We start from the raw sequence: 26,680 nt of genomic DNA, 5'->3' as shown, positions 1-26,680 counted from the left end.
AAAATATACAAGCCAGGAGTCCATTGCAGCGTTTTTCAATGCATCCGGAAATTGTTGTGATGGATTCTGCTATTGAAGGCCGTTTTATTGATAAAGAAAATAAAGTGAATCTTTCTTTTTCATTGCTCTTCTTTGAAAAAGGAATTTTCAGATTTTTCACATACGAAGATAAAGTTAAAAATCCTCGTATAGAATTACCAAATATTCTTGTTAACACAATTAAACGAGCTGAAATACGTGTTCAACAGACAACGAACCTGATATCTATTTCATTCGCTAACCATGTACTTTTAGTATATCCAAAGACATTTTTCATGCAGTTACATAATCAATTTGGAGTTGTTTTAGAGATTAATAGAAATAATTTATTTTTCTTTGAACCTCAAATTTTGTCAAAATCTTCCGATGGCTCAGAACCTTCTTTGGATGTTATGTCACCCAGCGCAATTGGTCTTGACTTTGAATTTTCCGATGTTTCAATGATGTATGGGCTTCCTGAACGGTCAACTTCTCTTTCTCTTCCAATGACAGCCACCAAAGATGGTAAATTCGATGAACCTCTCCGATTGTATGCAATGGATGTGTTTGAATATGAAGCAAATAGCATCTTTCCACTGTATGGCTTTATTCCAATGCTCGGCTCTCTTTCAAAGAAAGGCAGAGCATCCGGAGTTTTATGGCTGAATGGAGCAGACACATATGTGCATCTTGCTAAGAACGACGATCTATCTGCTGATAAATCTTCAACAGGCCAGTCATTCGCAACACCTCAATCACCTTCCTCTACCCCTGATTCTTCTGAACCTATCTTTTCATCTAGCGAATTCGTCCGCGCGCACTTCATGTCAAAGTGTGGGCGAATGGATTTCCTCGTCCTCCCTGGCCCTTCACCAAAGGATGTCACTTCTGAGTACTGCTGTGCATGTGGGTTGCCTGCGATGCCTCCTCTTTTCTCATTGGGGTACCACCAGTGCAGATGGAACTACTACACCGAAGGCGAAGTGCTGGAGGTGGCGAACAAAATGGACGAGGCGCAGATGCCTGTGGATGTCATCTGGCTGGACATTGAGCACACAAACGGGAAAAGGTATTTCACATGGGACACACCTCACTTCCCCAACCCAACACGCATGATGATGGAGCTAGCGAGCGGCCCTCGCAGCAAGAGCACTTGGCCAAAGATGGAAAACTGTTTGAATTTTATTATTTATTTATTAATTTATTTATTTTTTTATTAATAAAAACATTTCATTTATCAATCATATGAACATTTCACGTTCAGCTCCCCGTGCGTCTGGAGACTATCTTCCCTTTGGCTCAGGTGGAAGGCGTCTGGTGACAATTGTCGATCCACACGTGAAAGTCGAATGGGGCTACCACGTGTATCAACAAGCTCAGCAGAAGGGATTCCTGCTAAGACGGACTTATGGCTCTCTTTCACCAAACGAAAACATCAGCAAGCTTCCTGCTTACGAAGGCCACTGCTGGCCCGGCACTTCATCTTACCCTGATTTCCTGAACGAGAGTGTGCGGGTGTGGTGGGCCGAGCTGCACAAAGTCGGGAACTACCCGCACGCCACTCCCTTTCTGCACCACTGGAACGACATGAACGAGCCGACGGTGTTTGACGTGGAGGAAGGTGTCGTGCCAGGCAACGTGGTGCATCTGAACGGGCGTACGCACGCTGAGCTGCACAATGTGTATGGCCACCACCACGTGATGGCATCAGCCCTCGGCCACTTTGCACGCTACCCGGGCGAGAGGCCGTTCATCCTCACGCGCAGCTTCTTTGCAGGGACACACCGATATGCAGCCATGTGGACGGGGGACAACGACGCCACGTGGGAGCATCTGCAGTCGTCGGTGCCGATGCTGCTGTCGCTTTCGGTTTGTGGCTATTCCTTTGTCGGTGCGGATGTGGGCGGGTTTTTCAGGAACCCGACCCCTGAGCTGTTTGACAGGTGGTATCAGAACGCTATCTTCCAGCCTTTCTTCCGCTCGCATGCACACCACGAGTCTCCAAGAAGAGAGCCCTATTTGCAGCAAGAGCCGCACAAAAGCATCATCCGCAGTGCATTGTATGAGCGGTATGCGCTGATTCCGTATATCTACTCCCTCGCATTCGATGCTGCCGTGTCGGGGATTCCGATGATGCGCCCGCTGTGGATGGAGTTCAGCAACGACAACACAGCTGTCAACTTGTGCCAAACTGGACCATTTGCCAATGAGTACATGTTTGGCAGTGCCCTTCTCGTGTGCCCAGTGCTGAAGCCATCAGTCTCCTCCATCTCTGCCTATCTGCCTGGAAGCCAAGACAACTTCCTTGAGCCGTTTGTGGAGTCAAACACGTCAAGCAGCCAGGCTGCCAAGGGGAACACATGTCCAGAGCCTGCGCTGTGCTGGTATGAATACAGGACAGGAGAATGCTACAAGCCAGGTGTGACGAATGTTCCTGTGTCAAAAGAGGCAATTCCTGTCTTCCAGAAGAGCGGGACGATTCTTCCGCTGTGCATGGAGCGTGTACCGTCAACGTACGACATGCTGACGAAGCCGCTGATGTTCAGTGTGGCGCTGGACGAGGCAGACAGCGCGGCACATGGCACGCTGTTTGTTGACGATGGCCATTCGCACGCATGGGAAGTGGTTGACAGAGAAGCATTATTTGAGACGCGGTTCTTCCAAGTCAACATTTCAACAGACAAGCTGGATGAAGAGACGAGCGATCTGGACGCGAAAGACGAAGAAGACTCGATAAAGCTGCCACCGGAAGCGGTGCAACGCATCCGGCGTGTGCTGAAGGAGTATTTCATTCAGCAGGACGGGAAACGCGAGGCAGAGAAAGAAAAGCCGTCGAGGGTGTTTGTGTTTGACCTGCAGCTGCGCAACACAGAATGGGTCGCTGCTCGCCGTGCGGCACACGCCAGCGACGATCAGCTGGAGATGCGGAAGGCGCTTGAGAAGTCTGTCCAGAGCTATTTGGAGGAGGACAGCTTGTCTGATTTCTCTCCTCCGTCGAGGACACACGGCGCCAGCTCCCAGCTTCTTCCACTTCAAACTCCTCTTGCTGACCCCTTTGACTTCCCCGCGATCGACTACCAGCCTTCTTCCCCGTCTGACCGCGTCCCGCTGCCCCCTCCTTCCTGGAAGGCCATCCGCAGACTCAGCCGAGTCCTGTCCCTTCGCTTTTGGAGATCGAATTCTTCTGGTCAAATCCTCCCACGCGCTGCACTCTTCCTTGGCAAGAATGACAGCTGGACAGAATTGTTCCCAACTTTAAAAACTAACATACGAAGTGAAAAATGGGGGTTAAAGAAAAAAGAAAATCCTGTCGGCTTTGAGGTTGATCTTCCGCTTTACACAAAGACATTTGATGCTTGGAAGGTGGTATTTTTGTTCGATTAATGATCAAAAATATCGAAAAGCACAAATTTTTGTATTTCTTTTTTTGCGTTGTTTTTTATTTATCTGACTTAAGTTATTTCCATCAAATAGTGTATTTAAATTCCTCAAAAGAGAAAAAAAAATATTGTGATCTGTTATCTGATCTTTATCTAAATCGGGGAATATCCTTTTTTCCACTTCGTGTGCATTTTTCATTTTTTCGATAGTTATTATAATTTCTGCAATATTTACTCATGAATTGTTATTAACTATTCTTGAACAATACTATTTAGAAGAATGGGACGCGTTATTCGTTCTCAAAGAAAAGGAGGGAGTGCTTTATTCAAATCTCACGTTCACAACAGAAAAGGTTCTGCAAAATTGCGTGCTATTGATTATGCCGAGAAACATGGATATATCAAGGGTGTAGTCAGAAGGATTATCCATGATCCAGGGCGTGGAGCACCTCTTGCAATTGTTGAGTTCCGTCACCCATATAAGTACAAGAAGAGACATGCAACTTTCATCGCTACTGAAGGAATGTACACAGGACAATTCATTTACTGTGGAAAGAAAGGTATTTTTTGATTTTTTAGTTTATCGTTGATTAAAGATATTATTTATAATAATTTTTCTCATATTATCAGCTGCCATCGATGTGGGAAATGTTCTTCCAGTTTCATCACTGCCAGAAGGTACAGTCATCTGCAACGTTGAATCAAAAGCAGGAGACCGTGGTGTTCTTGCTCGCTGCTCTGGAAACTCTGCAGCCGTTGTTAGCCACAACCACGAAACAGGAAAGACACGTCTTCGTCTTCCATCAGGCTCAAAAAAGATTATTCCTTCATCATGCCGTGCAATGATCGGTATTGTTGCTGGAGGTGGTCGTAATGAGAAGCCAATCATGAAGGCTGGTGTTTGCTATCACAAATACAAGGCAAAGCGTAGAGGATGGCCAGCAGTGCGTGGTGTTGCAATGAACCCTGTCGATCATCCTCATGGTGGTGGTAACCATCAACACATTGGTGTCCCAACAACAGTCGCCAGAAACAGACCAGCTGGTCAGAAGATTGGTCTTATTGCTGCCCGTAGAACAGGTCGTCGTCTGGGTCGTGTCCAAGCAAAGAATGAATAAAACTCCATTCAAGGATTAAGTGTTTTTCTTTCTTTTTCTCTTTCCCCTCATTTCGTCTACAAATCTGAACTTGTGGAGAAAAGGCAAAAAAGATTTATGACAATCTTGATAAATATTATTTTCGTTCCTTCAAGTCTAAATATTGAGCGTGCTGAAATACATTTTGAAAGAGAAAAATTGCAAAATATTGTTGTATTTGTTAAATTTTTGTAAATAAAAGTGAAATGAATGTCAATTGAGAAAGGAGGTGAAAAAGAATAGATACTTGGATGAAAGAGCAATATAATTATAAACTAAAACTCTTAAAGGTTAGAAAAGTGAAATGCAGGAATAGAAATACTAGATGGATGAAACTTGTTCAAAATAAAATGGTTTCATATCAAATTTTTATTGCTTTAAAGAGGTCCAAATTTAGTGAATATTGTTTGGGAAGTGACTTCAGGCAGAATTGTTGCAACACCCTCACCTTCAAACCTAACTGACATGTCATTCCACACCAACCCATCTGCACCGCCTGTTCTTCTTCCGCCTCTTCCTCCGCCTATTCCTCTTCCTCTTCCTCTTCCGCCTGTACTGCTTCGGCCAAATCCAGATCCAGAACCATCAAATCCTCGCGATCTCCAGCCTCTTCCGCTTCCTTCTCTGCTTTCTCTCCCATCTATACCTCTTCCTCCGCTCGTTGTGCCCAGCATCACACCCATTGATGCCATGATGTCTTCAAATAGCTCTCCTTCCTCCATCCGCCGAACAACTTCCTCTGCATCAACTGACGGGTAGCAGCGCTGGATGTAGTTGACACGAGCCTCTCTTTGAGCTTCTGCAATAACACCGTCGGAATCAACAAGACGAAGCGGAGGAAGCGACGGAAGCTCGCTTGTGATCAATGAAGAAACATGTGAAGAGCTTGATGGTTGAGAAGATGAAGCAGTCGAAGAACTGATTTCTCCTTCTGCATCCTCGGATGCATCGACTTTTCTTTCACCATCTCTTTCAATCACAGGAGCCTCTTCATCATCAACTCTTTCAGCTTTTGCTTCTCCTCCTTTCTCGTCGCGCCTCTCCTCCTCTTCTTCTTCTTCCAGCTGAGGAAATGGCCCGAGCTCTTCTTCGTAGACACCACATTTGGGCACTCCTTCGTACCACTCCCCAACAAGCTTACGCTTCTTCAGCGGGGTAAAAAATACACAGGAACCGTGTGCAAGATCATTGCACCAGTTTCCTTGGAGGATATTTCCGTCCTTACGAAACAGCGTCCCTCTTCCATTACGGATGTCTCCATCCCACTCGCCTTTGTAAATATCTCCATTCGCATAGAACTGGACTCCAAATCCGCTTCTCTGGTTAGACTTCCATTCTACACAATAAAAGTTTAAATTAGTTTCCAAATAAAAGAAATGAAATGAATAAATTTTCATTTAGAATCACACGTCCTTTATATCTTGAACCATCATCATAGTAATATGTTCCATAGCCGCACATTTCGTTATCTTTCCATTCACCGTCGTATCTAAGAACATACTTTTCTTCCACTACAATCATTCCTTCAATTGGTGGATCTTTAGGATCTTTAAAAAGACATTTCAAAATAAATCATTTTGGTTCGGAGACTTTCACTACAGAGAGCAAAAGAAAGAAAACAATACCAAAGGGTATATAAAACAATCCATGTCCACTAGAGAAAAATAAAATAACGCAATTTATTTAATGTCCAAACTTTGCTTTATCAAATGCCCAGTTTCCCACATATTTGCATCCATCCTTTTTTAAAGAATTTTGAGAAAAATCAAAAGAAAAATTCCTCCATACAGAAAAATCCTGTACTCCTTCAAAATGTCTCATGTTATCTTTCCATTCTCCTGTATATTTTCCATTCCCAAAAAATATACTTTTTCTTATTCCGTTTCGTTTAGCAGCCTTTTTGTAGAATATCAAAAAATAAAAGAATAAAGTTAAATAACAAATAAATATGTTTAACATTTCATAAAATGAATAAATGTTATTATTGTAGCAACCTCGTCAGCCAGCTGCCATCTTTTTGGTCTTCCTCCTGTTCCTTTCGCCTAATTTTTTCATTCAAAATTTAGAATGAATGAATTTTTAATTTCAAAAATTTTTTACATATATTTGTTAGAAGGAGAATGTTTGATATTTTTTTAACATTTTAAACATAAACAGGTTTTTTATCATTTTTAAAATAAAACAAACCGTTAGACTCATCTTTATTATGGGTTGTTGTCTGGAAAATTGATTTTCAAAGAGAAATTTAACAAAGGATGATATAAGAACTTTTTTTACCATCAGATTAACATTTAAAAAAGAATAGCACTTATGTTTTATTTTCTTTTTTTTTTGAGAATCGATGATTTTCATGTCCTTTCCGTTCAAGATGTTTCGGTAAAAAAATAATTTGATAAAAATGATAATCACTGAAAGAACTGATTTCATTAAATTCGATTCAGAATTTCTCCGATATTTGGTTTTTTTGTGGAAATCAAGATTTCTCCGTTTTTCAAAATATAATGGGTCTTAATATTTATTGTTTTGTTTACTTGCAAATGTCTTGGATATCACAATTAAATTTGGATAAAGAAGCATTATCGACAATTTCTAACGAAAACTTTGAGAAATTGTTTCCTTCTTATCAAGATTTCTTGCAGAATCTATACAATTCACTTGTGAAATTATTTTATGACCGGATGGAAGGTAAAACAAATGAAAATTTCGAAATTATATCAACTCAATCAAATGAATTAGCCACTGTTATAGGTTAGGATATTTTATTTTAATTTGCTAAATTTGAAGTTGTTTTATTATGATTTAGTCCGTCACATTGATAACTTAATAACATCAAACAATCTGCCGAAAGAGATGGATGATAAAAAAGTTGTTGATGCAACTAATAATGACAAATTTAATCAACTCTATGGAATGATTGAAGAAATAAATCAAGTTTTTTTATTTCAACTAATTTTTTGATGTAATGAATATCTGTTTTACTTAAACTACTTTTTTTTTTTAGAAAATGAATGAAAATTTATCAAAATTCACAGGGAGGCTTGATGGAATTGAAACAACAGTCTCAGAGTTGTCGCGAGTTACTTTTTCTACAAATGCTTTTAATAATAAATCAGAAGTATCTCCACAACCTTCGCATGAACTGCCAGAATCTATTAATAAAGAGAATTCAAAGCTTGTTGAAAGTAGTCGTAGTGAACAGTCTGGAATTACATTAGATACGTCTATGGAATCAATATCTTTGTCAAACCCTCTAATTCAGCCATTAAAAAGTCTTGATACTGATAAACAGATCACGAAGGAAGATCCCAGCTACTCTGGAGATAATGAAATAAATGAACAAAAGCCAGTAATTTCGAAGGAATCGAATATTGCTTCTGAATTGGTTCAGAAAGAAGCTCAAGATTCTAAAAATGTTGCTGATGTGCCTTTGCCAGAGGCTCCAAAGCCTCCTTTATTGGTTTTATCTCCACCTATCGTATTTCCTCAGCCGCCATCAGTCTCAGTACCTCATGAAAATGAACCCAGTTTGGAACAGTCAACTGTTGAAAATGTGAAGGAAGATATTGAAAAAGAGGATAAGAATGAAGAGCAAAAAGAAAAAGAAGAAGATAATACAATTGCCGAAGAGAGTGTGCTTGAGAAAGATAACAAAGAAGAATATAATGAAACAGAACAGCCTCAAAATACAAGCATTGAAGGCGGGAAAGCTGACGAAGATATTCAGATTGAATGTGATCAATGTGGAGCACAGGTTTGGTTTTCAAAGTATCAAGAGCATATCATAGAACATAAAAACCAAGCTGAAAGGGTTCGTCATCCTTTTCTTTCTATTTTCTCTTCTCATTAATAGGCAAAATATTTTTTTATTGTAATCCAGCAGTTTTTCAAAACAATTTTTTTTGACTTTTTTCAAATGAATTTTTGAATTTTTTTTTATATAAATATTTTTAAGTATGTTGTTTGCTTTTTGCGTATAAAAAAAGTTTTTAATTCGTTTAACATCATTTGCGGTTTTTTATTTTTTGTTTGGGGAAAAATATGAATTTTCAAGCATTTTTAGCACTTCGCATAGAAAATTCTTTTCTCGAATAACTTCATTAACATTTTTTATTTTTTGAATTACCATCGTTCTAAAACCCGGGAATTTTTCTAAAACCCGGACTTTTTATTAAAATTCATATATGTCGACAAATTTCTAAAATTAAATTATGATAATACATACATTCATATACAGTATATAATACATCAAACCATGTACAAATTTTTATTTGTTGTGCAGTATTAATGAAGAAATAAATAATTTTTATTTTTGAAAATCCGACTTTTGATGAATTTTTCTATTTTAATATGACGATTCAGTTCATCTTTTACACATATAACTTATTTTTTCTTTGTTGCAAACTGTTCTGGTTATTTTTCATTTTCGGCAATTTGCTCCTTCTGACGAAAAAAAAACTATAATTTTTTTTGAAAAATCATTATCAATGGGACAACTAAAAAAATATTTTTTGCAAAACGCAAAAACATACAAGTGAATTTTACACATGCAATGATAAATATTATGGTTATATAAATTTTTTTATTGATGAAATTATGATAGAATTTATATTCATTCATTAAATACAATTTGGTAGAAAATTCAATGAAAATGTTCATTATACATCATCAATAATGAAAATAATCTTTATTTATAAAATACCGACTGAATTATTTAAATTTCATCAATAAAGAAATTTTATATAACCATAATATTTATCATTGCATGTGTAAAATTCACTTGTATGTTTTTGCGTTTTGCAAAAAATATTTTTTTAGTTGTCCCATTGATAATGATTTTTCAAAAAAAATTATAGTTTTTTTTTCGTCAGAAGGAGCAAATTGCCGAAAATGAAAAATAACCAGAACAGTTTGCAACAAAGAAAAAATAAGTTATATGTGTAAAAGATGAACTGAATCGTCATATTAAAATAGAAAAATTCATCAAAAGTCGGATTTTCAAAAATAAAAATTATTTATTTCTTCATTAATACTGCACAACAAATAAAAATTTGTACATGGTTTGATGTATTATATACTGTATATGAATGTATGTATTATCATAATTTAATTTTAGAAATTTGTCGACATATATGAATTTTAATAAAAAGTCCGGGTTTTAGAACGATGGTAATACAATTTTCATATCTGTTTATTTTCATCATAGTATCTTCATATAGTTATTTTGTTTCATTCAAAATATTTCTAAAAATAATCCCATTTGAATCAAAAAAATATTTTTCGATAAGTTCACGCATGAGGAAAAAATTTCCAAGAAAAAGAGTGAAACGCTATGAACTGTTTATTTTGCAAAGATAATAAATTTTTTCTCGAAATACAAAATCATTTTTTGAAAGAATTACAAATAAACACAAGATTTCCTCTCTGCGAGCATTGTTATGAGAAAAGAATTATAGAAATTCTGACACACAACATTTGACGATTATTTCTATTTTTTCTTTAGAAAAAACAAATGTACACCTTTTATTATTCAAATTTGGTAAACTTTTTATTCAAAATTAATAAATTGAGTATTTTTTAAAAAATTTTTTTGTGAAAAATTGGTTTTTTGCTGAATATCAGAAAATATTGAAAATATTATATTCTCTCAATATTCGAAATATAGATGAGAATTTGAACCCAGATTTTTATTATTTGTGAATAAACATGAAAATTTCTGATTTTTCAGAAAAAAAATCATCATCAAGGAAATAGGATAATTTTTGAATTATTTCACCTCACATCGATAAATAATGCATTATTCAACCAAGAAAAGTTACATAAATTTAAGTTTATTCAGAAAAACAATAAAAAACAAATAAAGAATTCAGAAACTGTATTCGTGGATTTATTCAGTTCTGAAAAACATTTATATTCTGTTTGTATCATTGATGCAAACAACTTTTCTTGGTTGAATAATGCATTATTTATCGATGTGAGGTGAAATAATTCAAAAATTATCCTATTTCCTTGATGATGATTTTTTTTCTGAAAAATCAGAAATTTTCATGTTTATTCACAAATAATAAAAATCTGGGTTCAAATTCTCATCTATATTTCGAATATTGAGAGAATATAATATTTTCAATATTTTCTGATATTCAGCAAAAAACCAATTTTTCACAAAAAAATTTTTTAAAAAATACTCAATTTATTAATTTTGAATAAAAAGTTTACCATATTCAAATAATAAATGGAGTATTGTAATTCTTTGAACATCACAAATAAAATCGATGAAATGCTTTTTGAAATCAAATGGGTAATTTTTTTTTCAGATCACAACTTTTTTCCATGTGTTGAATATCAAAAGGTTTTTCGTCATTTGCTAAATAATATTCATCCAAAATTTGAATGCATGTTTTTTATTCCAAAAGCCAAATATTGGAACGAAAAAATAGAAAATGGATCAATTAATGGATCCATCACTATTTAGTGTTCATATATGAATATTCAAAATAAATATTCAGACAAAAATTTAAAACAGTAAATGGGAGAAAATTTTTGAAAAATCACCACAGATCAAAAATAAGATACCGTAATAATATTATTTTTCAATGTTCTCTTCCATTAAATTGCTTTATATTCGTTTTTTCCATGAGTGAAATTTTATTCGAACATATCATGGTAATGTTTAAAGACTTGAAAAAAATTGAATTTATATTTCATATTTAGATCAAAAAAATTATGATTTTACAGAAATAACCGAAAGCGAAAAGAGATGGATTTTCGTAGGAAAACTGTCCATTGAACTTTTAAAGAACAAAGTGAAATTTCGGAGCGTGGTATTTAAAGAATGTTTCAGATGATGAAATTATAAATTTTTTGCATTTTATATATTTCAGATGGTTTGATTTATTTATCTTTGAACATTTGTCTTCACCATTTATTATTATTGTATGAAAACAAACTGTAATGATGGATTCAAGCATTTTCCACTAAAAATCTGCTTAGCAAACATGAAAATTTTCAAAAACATCAACTTGAGAGTTCGAATTAATTATCTTATTCTTCCTCCTCATCGTCGTCGATTTTTTATGAATGGAGTTAGTGGAGATTATTTAAGTGGAAGCAGAATTGGGTTTTGGCTATTTATTTTTTTGAGGAATTAAAGGCAAAGTGAAGAAGAGACAGACGGGTTGTGCTTGATAAAGGGACGATATTTGGAGGAGAAGAAAACATTTTTTAATTTCATTTGTATAAAAGTCATATGTTTGCTATTTTCATTAATGTTTTTATCATTCATAATTTTTCTCATGAAATTAGAATATTTTTACAGGTATATTTAATGCCAATGAATGAACATGGAATGTGGAAAAAGAGCGTATCAGACTCGTTTATAAAAACTGAGGATTTTAAATGAAGTGGCGCGTTGAGGAGCGAGAAGGAGCAAAAATTGAAGCGAATAGAAGAGGAGGCCTTTGATGGTTTGTGAAGACATATACGACGAATCATGAATAAACAAAAAGAGGGAAATAGAAAATGATGATAAGTCCGAAGAAGATATCTGTCAAAAAAATGCGAAGAAGCAGACATTTTTAAGAAATATGAATGAAAGAGATGATTTGAATGAAAAGGAAGAAAAAAATGAAAAATCAAAATAGAAATATGAGGGATGTTTGAAGAAGAGAAAAGAGAAAAAAGAAAAAGAAAGAAAAAGAAGATGAATACAAAAAAGAAGACTGCTGAAAAGGAAATGACAATGCTTATATTTGTGAAAACGGAGAAATCAAAGAAACAATTTCGCTCAATGTACACTCAATGTTCAGCAGCATGCTGTCGAAAACACTCTCTTTCAAATGAACCTATTTTAGCTGCACAAAAGAAGATGATATAGACAAAACTTAGCAATACATCGGCTCCTTCCTCTCTCTCTGTTCCAAACAATCGCCTAGTGAAGCTTCATTACTCACTGCCCGTTACTCAGTGGAAATTTAAAATAAACTGCCCCTTCCACCTCGTTCATTCACAGCTGCAGTCCTACCAACTCCACAGCCAGCCTCACTACCCCGAACAGCGCTCGCCACCTTTCTTTCTTTCTCACCGCCAACTGCACCACATCCACCCGCCTTTTCATCCCTGCCTCCGCTGACACATACGTAAGCACCTGCACCTGATCATCCAGCACCGGCTAACCGTCTTCAAAACTGCGCTGTTCAGTGATAGGAAAAGAGTAGATCTGCACTTGGCAGCATTGCACACATCTGGATGAATCAGGCACAATGTGAAGAAATCTTTGCTCTGGAATACTTCCAGTGCAGATGTGAACGAAGGAAGACAGCGACCAGACAGCTGGAACTCATCTCAGAATAACTTTAGCGACTATGACTGTGGTGTCTGTGGATCACACACACAGAAGAGACTCCATATCATCTTACGCGATGCCTCAACTAGCCACGCCCGATGACGAAAACGAACACGAAGAAGTCAATGCGTTTTTTTTCTTTTGACATCACAGAACCTTTTCTCCTCTTTCCGCATCGCTGCTTCTGAACGATATAAGTCCAGCAAGTACTCCAGAAACACAGATAACTCTTCCTTTCATTTCTCCAACTGCAGCCCCTCAAACTCCTAAAAAAACACCTTGATCTTCTTTTCCTACGCCGCTTCAAGCACCGTATTGATACACTTCCGGCACATCCTGAATGACACCATCAGGAAGTTCTCGCTCTCCTCCATCGGCTGCTGCGGCAGCACCCCTTTAAACAGCACAGTGTAACAGTACAGGAAGAACGACAGCTCATCTCCCGTGAACTCCTCACGCACAAACTTTTCAAACAGCCACACCTCCGCAAAGCCCTTCCGGAACAGCTCCACCCCGTAGACCATCGCTCACCGCGCAGCCTCGCTCTTCTTCTGCACCGCGTGCTTCTCCCCCAGCTACATGTACACAAAGCACCCAAACCCGTGCATCGAAGCCCCCACCTCTGCCCACCCAGCACTGCCATCGCTCAAATCTACCAATATCTTTTCTCCATATACTCCCTGGAAAGTCTTCAGCGTCCACGCCAGTATCTGTAGCAGACCAGTCTTCAGCGGTGTCAACAGTCGCTCCATCCGCACAGACGACCGCCGCGTGGGCGGCATCCGAAGCACATGTGCAGTTTAGTACGCCATCTGTTCCAGCAACAAAGACACTGCGCTTATCAGACGCTCCATCATCTCTTCATACAACTCCTTCATTTTCTTCTGTTCCAGCTTCTTTTAAACGCAAGCTCCATCTGCTGCTTTGCAATAACCTTCTTGAAAAGTACCTTCTGCAGGTTTATTGTCTCCTCCTGCACTTATTGCAGCACCGTTTGCATCTTCGCTTCCCTTTCCATTTTGCTCATTTTTTGTTGATCATTAGCATCTGCTCTTCTACCACCGCAAACACTCTTTCCCTCGCCGATGTTTGCTCCTCCCACAACACTCACCTTGTTTCCAACAATCACAACGATCTCATTCCAACTGATGTTTTACCCAAGCAAAAAAACAATGCCATCCCCGATGTTCGCTGCAAACATCTCCTGGCACTTTTCACACAGACATTACAGCAGAATTACTGAAACCGAAGACGGAACCTCCACACGACAAACAAAAGCCAGTGAAGATGGCATGGAAAGCGGAACCCACAAGTTCGCCAGCTCTTTCTCGCTTTCGCCACTCACCTGCACTCCCAGCTGTATTCAGCGCTTATTCACCATCTCAGTCCCTGCATCCATTTGTTCCGCCTTCTCCTTCATCGTTGACAGCTTCTCATACAGCTCTTTCACCACTGCGTTGCTTTGCTCCAAAATCTTCATCTTCCTTATCCGGACTATTTTATCCTACTCACACAGCTGCTCGACCAGCCCGCTTATCTTCTTCGATATCCTCTTGTTGCCTCGGATCTTTTGCAGCAACATGAAAAATCCCGAACACTTTTTCTCCTTCCTCTCGTGTTACCAGTTCATTCCATTCGCACAATAGAACTTCATCATCCATCCTCACCCCTTCTTCTTCCAGCCACTTCCCTATAATCTCTCACACTTCGCATACTGCAACCACTCGTCTATCAAATAGTTGTAATGTTTCACCACATCAAGCCTCGACAGCCTCTATCGAGGAACAAACAGCGTTATTGCAGACGAGGAATAAGGCTCATCAATCAGATCGAAGATCGAAGTGAAATCATTCTCATCAACTGCAAAAAAAATCCAAATAATTCTTCGTCACTGCGGACAGCTATGTCTAATCTGCGAAATCGGCTCCACCATCTGAATTAGAAGTATAACCCACCAAATATCATTTCACTCGTGCGCATGCACCCCTATGCAGCAGATCACTTAACTCCACAATAAAACCACGTTTTTACTGTTGCTCTCAACTCAATTGTTTGTTTCAATTTATATTCATTTTTTCAAATTCAAACATCATAATTATCAAGCTCCTTACAGCGTCATAATTTTATATTTACCAAATTAATGACACTGCTAAGATCAATGAATTTGAATTGTTGATTCAACACAAAAACAAAAATGAACCAGATATTTCAATTATTGAAAATATAACTATTTTGCTTTAATATACGTTTATCATTGATTATTTTTCTATCGATATGAAAACAAGTTCTTTTCAATTTGATATTGTGTATTTGCGGATTCATTGGAAGTGAAAAGGTCGAAAAATTGTTAAATAAAACATATTATATTATCCAATATTAAGCTAATATAAAATTAATTCATTTCAAAATAAGATTTTATTGATAATTATTGTTATAACTCAAATAAAATATAAGTGAAACTTGCTTTATTGCAAAAGTTACAAAGGAAAATTAAAGTTGAATACATTGCAGGAAAATAACAGGTATAAATACAAATAAACTTTAATTATTGAAGCATTTAGGAAATGTTAACAATGACAATTGAAATTTGAAATATGTCAAACGCTTATGTGTGAGATAAAAGATTGAATTAATAAATCAAAAAATAATTACGGTTAATGAAAAACAGTTTTTGATTTTTTGTGGGACAGATCAGGCTAAAAAAAAGTGATTTTTCAAAAATTTTCACCCAAATATTTTATTTCAAAAATAATCACCGACATTTCAACTGTGAGTTTTTCGATTAAAGCATTTGTCATGAAAAATCTGAATTTCAATTAAATTATATGAAAATGACATTTGAGATCTTTGCAGTCTGTCTTTTGTCTGGAATGTTAATATGCAGATATTGCATTAAATGCCGGACATCGTACAAAATACCGGACAAGATCTTTTTCTCAATAACCACTCAAAGAGAAAATCTGATAATATTCTTCCAAATATACCTCAACAACACTTCCTCATCTGGCATGACGGATATTCATTTCCGCGCAGGCTGAATATTTATAAAATATTTTTTGTAATCTCGGAGAAACTCTCAATCCTTTTTTTCCTAGATTTTGAAAATTATTTTTTTCTAAGCACAAATGAAGCTATTTTGAAAGTTTTGTATGTCAAATGAGTTAGTATTGTTATGATATATTTAGAGGAATATAATCAGATTTTCTCTTTGAGTGGTTATTGAGAAAACGATCTTGTCCGGTATTATGTGTGATGTCCGGCATTAAATGCAAAATCTGTGTATATGGGTGATTCTTTTTGAAAAGTCACAAATGTTTAATTTTCAAATACTTCAAAATTTCAAATTTTGCTAAATATTTTGTAAACAAATATCAAACTTCACTAAAATGAATCTTATACTTGAAAAAGCTATTTCTAACATTCTCGAGGAGATTTGTGAGCTAAAACAGAAATTTGAGCAAAATATGAAAATTTTGAAGAATTTGAAAATTAAACATTTGTGATTTTTCAAAAAGAATCATCCATATAAAGAGAAAAAGGAGAAAAAGAAGAAGAAATGGGGGAAAATACGAACTTTCAAACTTTTTTTGCACAAGGCACAAAAAAATTGCTTCACTCATAACTTTATTTCGCTTTCTCAGATTTTCAAATAATTGGATTTTCACATCCGTAAGGAGGCATCGTTGAAATCAAAACAAAAAGTTTTCAAACATTACACAAATGTCAAAAAATATATCCATTTTTATTGTGTTTTTTAATCTTAAAAAGTCAATGAAAAGTGCATAATTTTTCAATGTGAACGCTTGAAGAAAAATATTTTTCCCCAAATATAAAACACTTTTATCACACCATGCAATAATTCTTCTCCATAAATTTATTCTTGGAATTAATCCACACTACGAAAAAAATCATAATTTTTTTTTATAATCGAAAAATTAGTTTTTTCATTTCATTTCGATTTTATTTTTTTTAAAAATTGCAAATAGTTTATTCTCTGGTTCATTGAAATAAGGCGTTTTTTCTTGAATTTTTGTTATTGATCTATCAAATTTGACAATAATATTATTCATTAGATGAAATTTGAATAAACTTCTTCAATTCAAATAAACCCATTTAATTCAAATGAAGTTGGTTTATTTTAATTAAAGACTACATACGCAAATTAACGCTGAAATCCATCATGAAAAAGCCATGAAAAATAATATTTTATTTTTCAAAATTACTAATCGGAACATTTGGTGTTGCTTTTTTAAGAATTAGTTATTCAATTTTTAAAACGGCTTTGATCTATTTGATTTTAATTAAAAATGTTACGAAATTACAACAAAATGAGCTTGAAAGACATAATAATGTAGAATAAAGTGAGTTGAAGGTTTGTTTCATTTATATTTTTATGTTTATTTAAAAAAAAAAAAAAAACGCAGATGATACGATTTTTATTTGGATAAAAATGTTAAGAGGAAAAGTGAAATGCTCTGAACAATTTCAATGTCTAATACACAAATAACCGCAAAAATACACTTAATGCAACGTGGACACTGACAAACTTGATTTTCTTTTTTCTTCTTCTTCTGTTTCCTCTAATTTCCATCCTTTTTGCAATATTTTCTCTCTCTTCCTCCAGATTCGTTCATTCCTTACCACTCAAAACAGCCTCCACTTCTCTCTAATTTTCAACACTTCTTTCCTTCATCAAACACGCTCTTCCACAAATGCTCCTGTTGAGTATATTGGAAATGAAACTGATAGAAAGAAACCTGGAAGACTGACTTCATTCGATGTTAACAGCTATAGATTTGAGTTATGCGAATGAAATGATTCAAATAGCGGAAGTACCTGAGGAGGTGCACTTTATGTCAACTGCACAAATGCCAACCTCACAATCACTTCTTGCTCATTCAACAAATGTACATCAAGCAATGGTGAAGGAGGAGCTTTGTTTTGTGAAAATTTATTGCAAATCAGTATCGCAAAATCTCATTTCACAAGTTGTCAAACAAAGCATGGAGGAGTAATTTGTATAGCTTATCCTCTATCCAGTTCTGTCTGGACATTCTCAGATAACAGAGTGGAATGTTGTTCAATAACAAACTGGTGTGGAACCGGTTGGTTTTTTTGGCTCAAAAATATGACCTCAACTTGCTAATTTTTGTTCACCAAATGCAAGTGCATCTCAAATACCGGTGGCGATTCTGCAGATTCTTTAACATTTTATGATCCTCCAGGAAACAAACCAAGTCAATTTCTGGTTTATGACTGCCAGTTTATAAACAACAAATTGACAAATTCGTCATCTTCATTAGGAGGTGCTGCAATGTTTAACAGAGACACATATTCCTGGATGAATGGAGTAAAATTCATCACATTCTGTTTCTTCGATGGCAACACTGCAACTGATGGAAGAGGAAACGTTGTTTTCTTTAGAAGCAATGCCATAACCCAATCTCCATTCCAGCAATGTGGTTCAACAACTCCAACACTAAGATTGTGGAACAGCAATACAGCTGATAATTCTGAGTGCAACATTTGACTTCCAATCATCTTATCTCCTTTTTTTTCAAATGGATATTCATGAGAAATTTCATCTCTTCATTTTCTTCATTTTCTTCCTCACACTCTCTTCCTATTCCTTCCGCTTCAACTATGTTTGTGAAAATATACCTTTTTGATGTGAAGCTGAAGCTACTTCTTCTGTGTCCACTTCTCCAGAACCTCAAGTATTATTTCCTCTTTCTGCTTTTGTCCTTTACATTTCTTAAATATAAACTTCATGTCTCCATCAACTTTCTCTTCTTCCTCCTCCTCTTTTTCCTTCTCCAAATCAATCGAACCGCCCTCTATCCCCGACTCCTCAAACATTGCCAAATCATTCTTCGACATTTGCATTTGTTCCTCATCTTTCTTTACTCCATATGAATTTCCATCTGAAGTTATGCCCGGATCCATCTTCTGCTTCTTCTTCTGCTCTCCTGTTCTCCTGTTGAATGCCGTCGCCTGGCGTTCAACTACGCATGTCACATTCTGTTTATTACTGTTTGTCTGCCTCCGTCCCCACACACGCCTTTACAAACCTCAGCCGACCCAGCCCAAGCCCTTCCACAACCAGCGGTGCAATTGCTTCTTCCAGCTTCCCCTGGCTCTCTTTAATTCTTTCTACAAACTCTCTGTGCGCTGTCGGATATCAGCCTTTCTCCTCATTCCCCTCGCTTCCCTCTTTCCTTCCATCTTCTTCTCCATTTTCTTCTCCCTCTTTGCCTCCCCTTTCTCCTTCCTCTGCTTCTTCCCGCTCCTCCAGCATAGTTTGTTCAATATCTACTGGCAATAGAACCACATCGTCATCCGTCCTCATCCCCGCTGCCTCCAGCTCCTTCACCACAATCTCCCCCGCTTCACACACTGCAACCCCTCGCCCCATCACTTCCTCGTCCAGCTTCGCCATCACACGCCTCGACTGAGGCGATCCCCAAATCCCCGCAGCGTCTACAGCGCCCGCAGCAGCTGCAGCGACAGCGGCATGTGCCGCCCATGCACCCCAGCCGCCTCTGGCACCACAATTCGCAGCCGTCTTTCGATGCAGTCCATCGCTGCTGCCGACGTGTGTGAAGCCGCCACCACAGACGCATCCGAAGGGTCAATCCCAAGCTCCGATAATGATGGCTGCTCATTCTCTGAAAATTTCTTCTCTTCGATTCTCCGCATCCGGAATGGCGAAGTTGATCGGCGTGCTGCTCCAGATCAGAACGATGAAGTATATAAGGAAGATGGGATTTGATATGGAAGAAAAAAAGGAGGAGGAAGAAGAATGATGAAACGATGAAAATGAGCCATTGCTTTCTACGGTACATGAGCAGCAGCATTTCATTGAAGGGGAAAGAATGCGCTTTCGAGTGTTTCTGCGTTGAATCCTTTCAAGTTATAGTGAGGACGAAAAGCCAGGAAGAGATCATTGCAGTTCGAAAGAAATGAAGAAGAAAAAGAAGATGTTATGATGAAATTATTTGATATTTGGAATAATGAAGGTTAACGATAATTAATACAAAGACTCTCGTTGAAACAAGTGTGAATCTGAATTATTCTTCTTTGGTTGCACATTCTTCTGGCAAGCAGTTTCCACTGAATCCTTCAAACATTCAACTTGCCCCTTTACTTCTTTCCTTCAAAAAAGGAAACAAATGGTAATCCACATTTCTTTTTCTACCAACTCTCATTTTTCTCTATTATTTCCTCTTCTTAGATAAAAAAATATCTTTCAACTTAAGCATTTCCTCAACTGGAACTAAGGTCAAGCGTTTCATAATGTCATGTTCACGCTTAATTTATGTATATCCACGTTTTCACATCTGTCTTTCTTTCTTTAAAATACCCTTTCCTCACTTTTCTTCATCTTGCAGAAAACGGATTTCTTCTTCTTCAAAACTATAAGGTATATCTCTGTTTGTTGCTCGATCATTTTGTTCTGCATTTTCATTTTGCCAGCCTTAATAAAAACACGAATATTCAAATGCGTATAACAACACATTCAATATTATTCAGGAAAACAAACATTCAACACAACTTGCAAACATTAATTTTGATTCAAGCATGAACGTTTAATGGATAATTCTTCATTACTTCTCCATAAATATGCATTTGAACTATTTGTCTTTATTTCACCTTCCATCAACAATTTACGACACAAAAGTTATGATCCACTGCTTTCAAAGAACTTGATTGCTCCATGTATTACGTTTGCATAATGATCCATTGTCTTGTTATTCAAATATCGAATATCTGTATTTTCAACTTTCCATATTTTTATTAATTTTTGATTACAAATATTTCACTTAAACAGAGAAACATTAAAAATTGTTATCGATTAATGTATTTGAAAAGTTTTCATATTTGGAATTTCCTTAAAATGCATCAAAATCAATATGTTCATTTTATTCAATTACTAAAAAAAAGAAATTATCTTCTCACATTTTCACAAAAGTGAAAAACACATTAAAATAATTTTTAAAGAAAGTCATAATTATGATGTTCTTTATTCTGTATTAAGTGAAATTATAACAAAACAGAAACTCAAATGAAGTTGGGAATCCTTAAATGAAGTGAGTTCATTTGCATAAAGTGTGTCTTATTCAAATAAACTTATATTTTATTCGAATAAAATGAAGTTATTTAAATTGAAATTTCTTATTTGAATTTCATCTATTACATGATAAAAAATTTTATCATATCAAAAAACTTTTTAGTGAAATTTTTAAGCAGACCAATTGCAAGAATTCAAAAAAAAGTACCTTTATTCAATGAATCTGTAAAAATTTCATTTATGCCTTTTCAAAAAGGATCAGCCACTTATTTATGCAGTCAAAACCATATATGGGGCACAATTATTGCATTTATGAAAAAACAGGGATTTGTTCAAAACTTTTTTTGCGATCATATTATGAAAAGTGTAGCATTCTCATGCAAAAATTATTTTGAAAAATTACAAATGACTAAAAATTGGAAAATAAAGAATGGAAAAAATTTCACGAAATAAAAATTTCGTCCTGTATTATCACATCGAATGTAATCAATATCGTAAACAGTTCAATAATGATGCAGATTAGACGAATTATCTGTTGAAAAAAAGGGAGCAGTAGAAAGTGGAATATGAAAAGGAAAAGAAGGATGATGAGCCATGGATTGACATGAAAAAGCAATAATAACAACATATTAGAATTGGTACAGGGAATCCGTGAACTTTCTCGCAAGAGGAATGAAAAATATTTATCTTTTTTGTCACATCACCTGGAAATTTTTCGAACCAGAAAAGCATGCAATTGTCCGATGAAGCCATAAAAGGCAGCTGAGTTTCTTTAAGACAAATAAATTGAGTAGCAACAGTTCATCAGGTTCTTTATGAGTTGTGGAGCAAAAGAGGAACAGTGACAAATTTGATTCAATCAATGAATCTGATGAAGAAGGTATTCAAGATCAGGAAGTTAATGGAAGATTAAATGAGAATTAAAAATTGAATGCTGAATAGTTGAAAAAGTTACTTCTCCTTGATTCGATTTGTTCCATTCCAACAGTAAATAATGAAAGACTACACTATTTCTTATTCAGCTGTTTTTTCAACATACATCCCAATCCTTAGGAAATCATTTCCTTGCATAACATGGATTCGACATCCCATGCACCTCTCTTTCTATTTGCAGAATAACATGAACAGAGATGTCAAAAAAGACGAATGTGGAAGTCCCCAGAAAGATACATTATTATTGCGGAAACTAAATAAAAGGTTCATTATTGATAGATTGAGCGAAAAAGAAAAAGATGACTATGGTGATGAAGAGGAGGATATAAAGGAAAAGGATAATAATTGCAATGAAGCGAAATGGAATGAGAACCGACACTATCCCGCGGAAACCTCTCTTCCAGAGTCATCAATGAAGAATCCACTTCAGAGACAGTACATTCAATGATTTTATATGCACCATCCAAAAACAACTGAGCATATTTTTATCAGAGCAATATGCAACCTTTCTTGTCGAAATCGGAAAAGAATTGATGAAAAAAAAAAAAAAATGAAGAAAACAGGAAGGAAACGATGAAAATGAAATTGATGCGAATGAGAAAGTAAAATTCGTTAAGTTGGATTAAAGACAAGGAATCAAAGGTGGCATTTCATTATTTAGTGATGTTCATAACAGAAAAAAAGATTGAGGCCACTATCCAATTACCATCTCATCATTCCCTGAGTTGATGCGTTCGACTGAAATCTTTTAGAAAAAAATGGAAATAGTGTCTTTTGACTCTGTCATAAAGATAGCAATATATCTATAAAACCCTTTGAAAATGATTCAAAACATATTTCATTCTCTTCATTCAGATGCAACAGAAATCGAATTGGAGAAGAATATTTAATTTAAATAATCGTATTCACGCTTGCATGAACAGATGAGTAGCAATGAAAATGTGTTTCTTGTGTTCATCTCTTGGCAAAGTTGTTTTTATGACTTCCTCTTCCAATCTTATTTATGGAAAAAGAATAAGGATTTGTCGGTACAAGATGTTCGATAATAAACAAAGAAATGAGAAATTGTCTTTTGATGTTGGAGCCTCACCAAATTTTATGATTTGGATCTTTTCTGTTAGTTATGAATAAATCTCCCTTTCTCCAAAGGATGTTCTTCTTCATCACAAAAGATAATTCAACCATGAAAGCTTGTGATCATGCTCTTCTGCCACTCTGAAAGCACATTCTCCATGTTCTCCATGTTCTTTTTTTTTTTGTTCAGCCAGTTTGTGTTTATTCTCAGAAATATATTTCCTTTCGTCATTCTCCACAATTTAAAGATCCGTTAACAAATAAGTTAAAAATACAACAATTGATATAATGTGTCAAATGGACAATCATCACACGTTTTTGTTTTCACTCTCATCCTTCGTGAATAATTGAGTAATATCTTTTACTCACTCATTTTGTTTGTCAGTTTCCTTTTCTATGTTCAAACTCAATTTCTGAACAAGAAATTTATTCAATTCCGCGATTGACGAATGATCTTTAAATGAAAATGAGTTTTATTCAAAGATATACCTTCTTCAAATTAACTTTTGGTTGGATCACAGTAAAAACATTTTTACGTCGTTAGCATTCAATAACCAAAAGCAGTGGTTTTGTTGAACTTTTTTTACTTCTTTTTATTAAGCAAAAACAAATTATTTAATTTGACTTTATTTCTTTTTCTTTTCGATAGAAAAAGAAAGATGTTTGTATTTATCATATATTTTTTCGGCAAAAAACTATTTTAGGACAAGTAGTGAAGCACAATACACGAAAAGAATGAAAGCATCTACGGATGATAAGAGTGTTTGTAGAATTGAAGAAATGCCTTTAATGGAAAAGTTTTCAAGTTTGTTCATTTTGAATTTTTTTTTGAATGCTCAGCGTTTTCCGTTATTAATAAATATAAAAGAATTATTTTCTGAACTAGAATATTGCAATGAAGATGAACAGCAACAGAAAATAAATGAAGTAAACAGAATTGTTGGAAAAATGGGTAAAGAAGAAATCGAATCTGCTTTCACAAAAGAACTATTCGATAAAATGCAAAAAATGATTGAAGAAAAGAAAATGTCAATGGAAAATGTAATTGTATTGCTGAAGCGAATGGGATATTGCAAAACGTTGAAAAAGATATGGATTCACAGCTTTGAAAAATCTTTTCTGAACAAAAGATTTGAGAAGATGATTGTTGAAGAAGAAAAGAAAAAAGATGAAGAAAAACACGAAATACTTTTGGTTGATCTTTGCGAATGCTATCTTTTGCTTTCCAAAGGCATTCCTGATGAATTGCTTTCGATTTGTATGTCTTGCCTTCTGAAGGTTGCCACGAAGAATGAGAAAAACGATGAAGTTCTGGAAGAAGTGGAAGTGGCTTTGTTGGCGTTGAGTTGCATTAACATGTTTTGCGTTTGAGAATTTCTATTTTATTTTGATTAAATGTTTTTTTTTAATTCTGATTAGAATGTGCCAAAAGAACTGTATTTGAGTGAACTCAAAGAGATCATCAAACATCACCAGGAGCATCACAACTTGACTCGACTTGCATATCAGTGTATTTGGGAGTTTTTAATTAACCGATTAATAAAAGATGAGAATTTGGAAGATGTTGCCTTGAATGAACTACATTTTGTGAGAGAAGCAAGAAGAGAACTGAAAGATCTAACTGGGAGTGCAGATTGGAAGGGAAAAGAAGAGGGAGAAAAGGGGGGAAGAAAAGAAGCGAAGGAAGTACTGGTTATCAAGAGATGGCTACTGACATTGATATGCTTCTTATATTTATACAAATTGTTGAGCGAGGAACTTACCGGACTTTTCGGAGGCGTCGTCAGTGTATTCCGAGCAGCAAAGGACAATTGCGTAGATGTTAGCAGCTGGTGCACTACATCTTTAAGAAGAATTGCGGATATAAGAGCTATAGATGTCGATGTCTCGTTGAAGAAAGGTATTGTCGATCTGTTTTCAGGGGAAATGAAACAATCATCTTTGAATGATGAAATTATAAAGGATGGCTTGTTTTTCTTTTTTAAAATTTCTGGAAGACTGAAAGAAAAGACTGATAACGAAGCCGAGAAAATGAAAAGAAAGGCAACGAAAATGGAGATGTTTGAAAAGATGGAAGAAGAAGGATTTGAAGATAGCATTGTAAGCCTTTATGGAGAAATTTCTTTTCTAAACAAAAAATATAAAGAATTATCAAAAAATTTAGCAGATTATTTTGTAAATGCTTGATGAAATGAAACTTTCTTTGTTAACAATTATTTTTATTTATTTATTTATAATTTATTTTCATTGATAAATGATCCAACATAACTTTGAGCTTATTTTATTTTTAAAACAAATATATTTTTTCTGTATTAGGGTGAGTTATTTTACAAACCCCCGCCACTTATATTTTATCAGGAACTAAATTTTCTAACTCTCAATGGGATTTTTGAAAAACTTTATCTATTAAATAACAAAATCATTAACAGTTTGTGTTGAATAATGTTGCTCATTTTTTCTGAATCCCTTTGAGATTGATCTTTTGATCAAAACTCGAACGTAAGAATGATTTCAAAAAGGATAAGACATATGCAGAAGTTTGCTTTTTTGTTTTTGACAATTATTCAATGTGTTATGCAAACATCAACAATGCTCAAATAAAAAATCACCCTATTTACCAATTATTGAACAATATAAATCAACGACGTTTTGAGGTATTCATGAATGAAAATAAAATTTTATTTTTGATAAAAGACATTATTCAATTCACAGAAAGAAAAAGTTCAATCGAAGTGAATAACAATTCAATTATAAGAAAAATTTGAGGATGATATATTTTTAAGAATAAAAAAAATACAATATTTAGCAAGGGAAACACATCGAGTAAAATATTTTCAATTATTGTCTTTAATACATATATTCATCGCGCAAAAGCACGAACAACAAAATTATTTGTTTCTTGCAATTTGCAAATTTCAAAGATTTATAACCTTAAAAATCCAAGCACTTCACAAAGATGATAAAAATAGAAATCCAGCAATGCACTATCAGATTCTACGAAGAAACGTAAAATGAAAAAAAACAAATGAACAATAACAACAACAACAACAAAAAAAATATGAAATAACAAACGGAACAGGTCCTCGAATAGAGACTTGACGAATTCGACTGTCAATCCCTTCCTCTTGATTTGAATGAATAACAAATTGAATGAGATCCGTCCATACATACGGCCTAAATTTATATCACAATTTCTATTTTTATGAACAATTTCGAATGTCACACTTTGATTTATCCTCGAACAAAGGAAAGCTTAGCCATTGGCATTCTTGAGAATACACAAACGTTTTGACATATTTCATCTCACCCCCAAATGTTCTGTATCTAAGGGAAACATAAAGTGGTGTGAAATTATCATCTTCATGCGGAGAACTGAACACATCAAAAAACTCACGTTATTGTAAAATATTTTAAAGTTCTAATGAAAGACAAAACAAATCCTTATATGCATACAGATACGCAAATTTTCCTATCAAAACGGGCTTGTATCGCGTGAGGTTGTTCACCGCAACTCCTATAATTTTATGTTCATTCAATATTTCTCTCGGGAAAGATAAACAAAGCATATACAAACTGCCAAAATGTTGCTGTACTATCATCAATAATATTTTTAATAGGATAACCTGGTTTTGTCGTGGTTGCATCCCAAGAAGCTAATTTTTTATATTCCACATACATAATAATCTTTTCGTATGGGATAAAACATTTTTCTTCTAATGCGTAATATCTA

General features: G+C 35.2%; 8 protein-coding genes across 8 annotated transcripts; 5 read left to right on the top strand and 3 right to left on the bottom strand.

The window, feature by feature from the left end:
- Positions 1-38: 38 nt before the first annotated feature.
- MONOS_5316 (putative neutral alpha-glucosidase) lies at positions 39-3,520 on the top strand (the record flags this gene model as incomplete). The annotated part of the gene is made up of 2 exons (XM_067875452.1): positions 39-1,191; positions 1,283-3,520. The coding sequence occupies 2 exons, from the start codon at positions 39-41 to the stop codon at positions 3,400-3,402; spliced, it is 3,273 nt and encodes a 1,090-aa protein (XP_067728433.1). The 3' UTR covers positions 3,403-3,520.
- Positions 3,521-3,563: 43 nt separating this feature from the next.
- Positions 3,564-4,786, top strand: MONOS_16795 (putative 60S ribosomal protein L2). Its single transcript, XM_067869667.1, has 3 exons — positions 3,564-3,582; positions 3,678-3,958; positions 4,029-4,786. Exons 2-3 carry the CDS (start codon positions 3,679-3,681, stop codon positions 4,514-4,516), a joined length of 768 nt encoding a protein of 255 aa, XP_067728432.1. The 5' UTR covers positions 3,564-3,582; position 3,678; the 3' UTR covers positions 4,517-4,786.
- MONOS_5315 (putative MORN motif protein) lies at positions 4,696-6,740 on the bottom strand. Its single transcript, XM_067875451.1, has 7 exons — positions 6,722-6,740; positions 6,529-6,576; positions 6,323-6,430; positions 6,231-6,274; positions 6,160-6,188; positions 5,944-6,081; positions 4,696-5,870 (listed from the first exon to the last, which is right to left on the bottom strand). Exons 1-7 carry the CDS (start codon positions 6,731-6,733, stop codon positions 4,912-4,914), a joined length of 1,338 nt encoding a protein of 445 aa, XP_067728431.1. The 5' UTR covers positions 6,734-6,740; the 3' UTR covers positions 4,696-4,911.
- Positions 6,741-7,038: 298 nt separating this feature from the next.
- Positions 7,039-8,755, top strand: MONOS_5314 (uncharacterized protein). The gene is made up of 3 exons (XM_067875450.1): positions 7,039-7,282; positions 7,338-7,465; positions 7,536-8,755. The coding sequence occupies exons 1-3, from the start codon at positions 7,072-7,074 to the stop codon at positions 8,379-8,381; spliced, it is 1,185 nt and encodes a 394-aa protein (XP_067728430.1). The 5' UTR covers positions 7,039-7,071; the 3' UTR covers positions 8,382-8,755.
- A 4,136-nt stretch (positions 8,756-12,891) lies between these two features.
- MONOS_5313 (uncharacterized protein) lies at positions 12,892-14,456 on the top strand (the record flags this gene model as incomplete). Its single annotated transcript, XM_067875449.1, has 4 exons — positions 12,892-13,001; positions 13,365-13,830; positions 13,917-13,959; positions 14,035-14,456. The coding sequence occupies 4 exons, from the start codon at positions 12,892-12,894 to the stop codon at positions 14,454-14,456; spliced, it is 1,041 nt and encodes a 346-aa protein (XP_067728429.1).
- Positions 14,457-18,554: 4,098 nt separating this feature from the next.
- On the bottom strand, positions 18,555-19,571 carry MONOS_17492 (uncharacterized protein; the record flags this gene model as incomplete). Its single annotated transcript, XM_067870417.1, has 3 exons — positions 18,555-18,849; positions 18,944-19,036; positions 19,357-19,571. The coding sequence occupies 3 exons, from the start codon at positions 19,569-19,571 to the stop codon at positions 18,555-18,557; spliced, it is 603 nt and encodes a 200-aa protein (XP_067728428.1).
- Positions 19,572-23,898: 4,327 nt separating this feature from the next.
- On the top strand, positions 23,899-25,710 carry MONOS_5310 (uncharacterized protein; the record flags this gene model as incomplete). The annotated part of the gene is made up of 3 exons (XM_067875447.1): positions 23,899-24,315; positions 24,370-25,487; positions 25,605-25,710. The coding sequence occupies 2 exons, from the start codon at positions 23,899-23,901 to the stop codon at positions 25,135-25,137; spliced, it is 1,185 nt and encodes a 394-aa protein (XP_067728427.1). The 3' UTR covers positions 25,138-25,487; positions 25,605-25,710.
- On the bottom strand, positions 25,627-26,638 carry MONOS_5309 (putative anaphase promoting complex subunit 10-like family protein). Its single transcript, XM_067875445.1, has 5 exons — positions 26,525-26,638; positions 26,404-26,464; positions 26,176-26,339; positions 26,023-26,124; positions 25,627-25,944 (listed from the first exon to the last, which is right to left on the bottom strand). The coding sequence occupies exons 1-5, from the start codon at positions 26,626-26,628 to the stop codon at positions 25,938-25,940; spliced, it is 438 nt and encodes a 145-aa protein (XP_067728426.1). The 5' UTR covers positions 26,629-26,638; the 3' UTR covers positions 25,627-25,937.
- Positions 26,639-26,680: the final 42 nt, after the last annotated feature.

Source organism: Monocercomonoides exilis (assembly GCF_001643675.1).
Source record: "Monocercomonoides exilis strain PA203 chromosome Unknown scaffold19-1596985, whole genome shotgun sequence".
In the NCBI taxonomy this organism is placed as follows: Eukaryota; Preaxostyla; order Oxymonadida; family Polymastigidae; genus Monocercomonoides; species Monocercomonoides exilis.
This window is presented reverse-complemented; position numbering and strand designations above follow the sequence as displayed.

Bases quoted from the DNA above. Each gene is read 5' to 3' on its own strand.
- MONOS_16795 (XM_067869667.1), top strand. From the start codon at position 3,679: ATGGGACGCGTTATTCGTTCTCAAAGAAAAGGAGGGAGTGCTTTATTC. The intron at 3,959-4,028 runs GTATTTTTTGAT...TCATATTATCAG, and splicing joins CATTTACTGTGGAAAGAAAG to CTGCCATCGATGTGGGAAAT.
- MONOS_5315 (XM_067875451.1), bottom strand. The intron at 6,431-6,528 runs GTTGCTACAATA...TTCTACAAAAAG, and splicing joins GATGGCAGCTGGCTGACGAG to GCTGCTAAACGAAACGGAAT. The intron at 6,082-6,159 runs GTATTGTTTTCT...GTCTTTTTAAAG, and splicing joins ATTGTTTTATATACCCTTTG to ATCCTAAAGATCCACCAATT.
- MONOS_5314 (XM_067875450.1), top strand. From the start codon at position 7,072: ATGTCTTGGATATCACAATTAAATTTGGATAAAGAAGCATTATCGACA. The intron at 7,283-7,337 runs GTTAGGATATTT...ATTATGATTTAG, and splicing joins TGAATTAGCCACTGTTATAG to TCCGTCACATTGATAACTTA. The intron at 7,466-7,535 runs GTTTTTTTATTT...TTTTTTTTTTAG, and splicing joins TGATTGAAGAAATAAATCAA to AAAATGAATGAAAATTTATC.
- MONOS_5309 (XM_067875445.1), bottom strand. From the start codon at position 26,628: ATGTATGTGGAATATAAAAAATTAGCTTCTTGGGATGCAACCACGACA. The intron at 26,340-26,403 runs GTATGCATATAA...CAATAACGTGAG, and splicing joins ATAGGAAAATTTGCGTATCT to TTTTTTGATGTGTTCAGTTC. The intron at 26,125-26,175 runs GTGTGACATTCG...ATATAAATTTAG, and splicing joins TTGTTCGAGGATAAATCAAA to GCCGTATGTATGGACGGATC.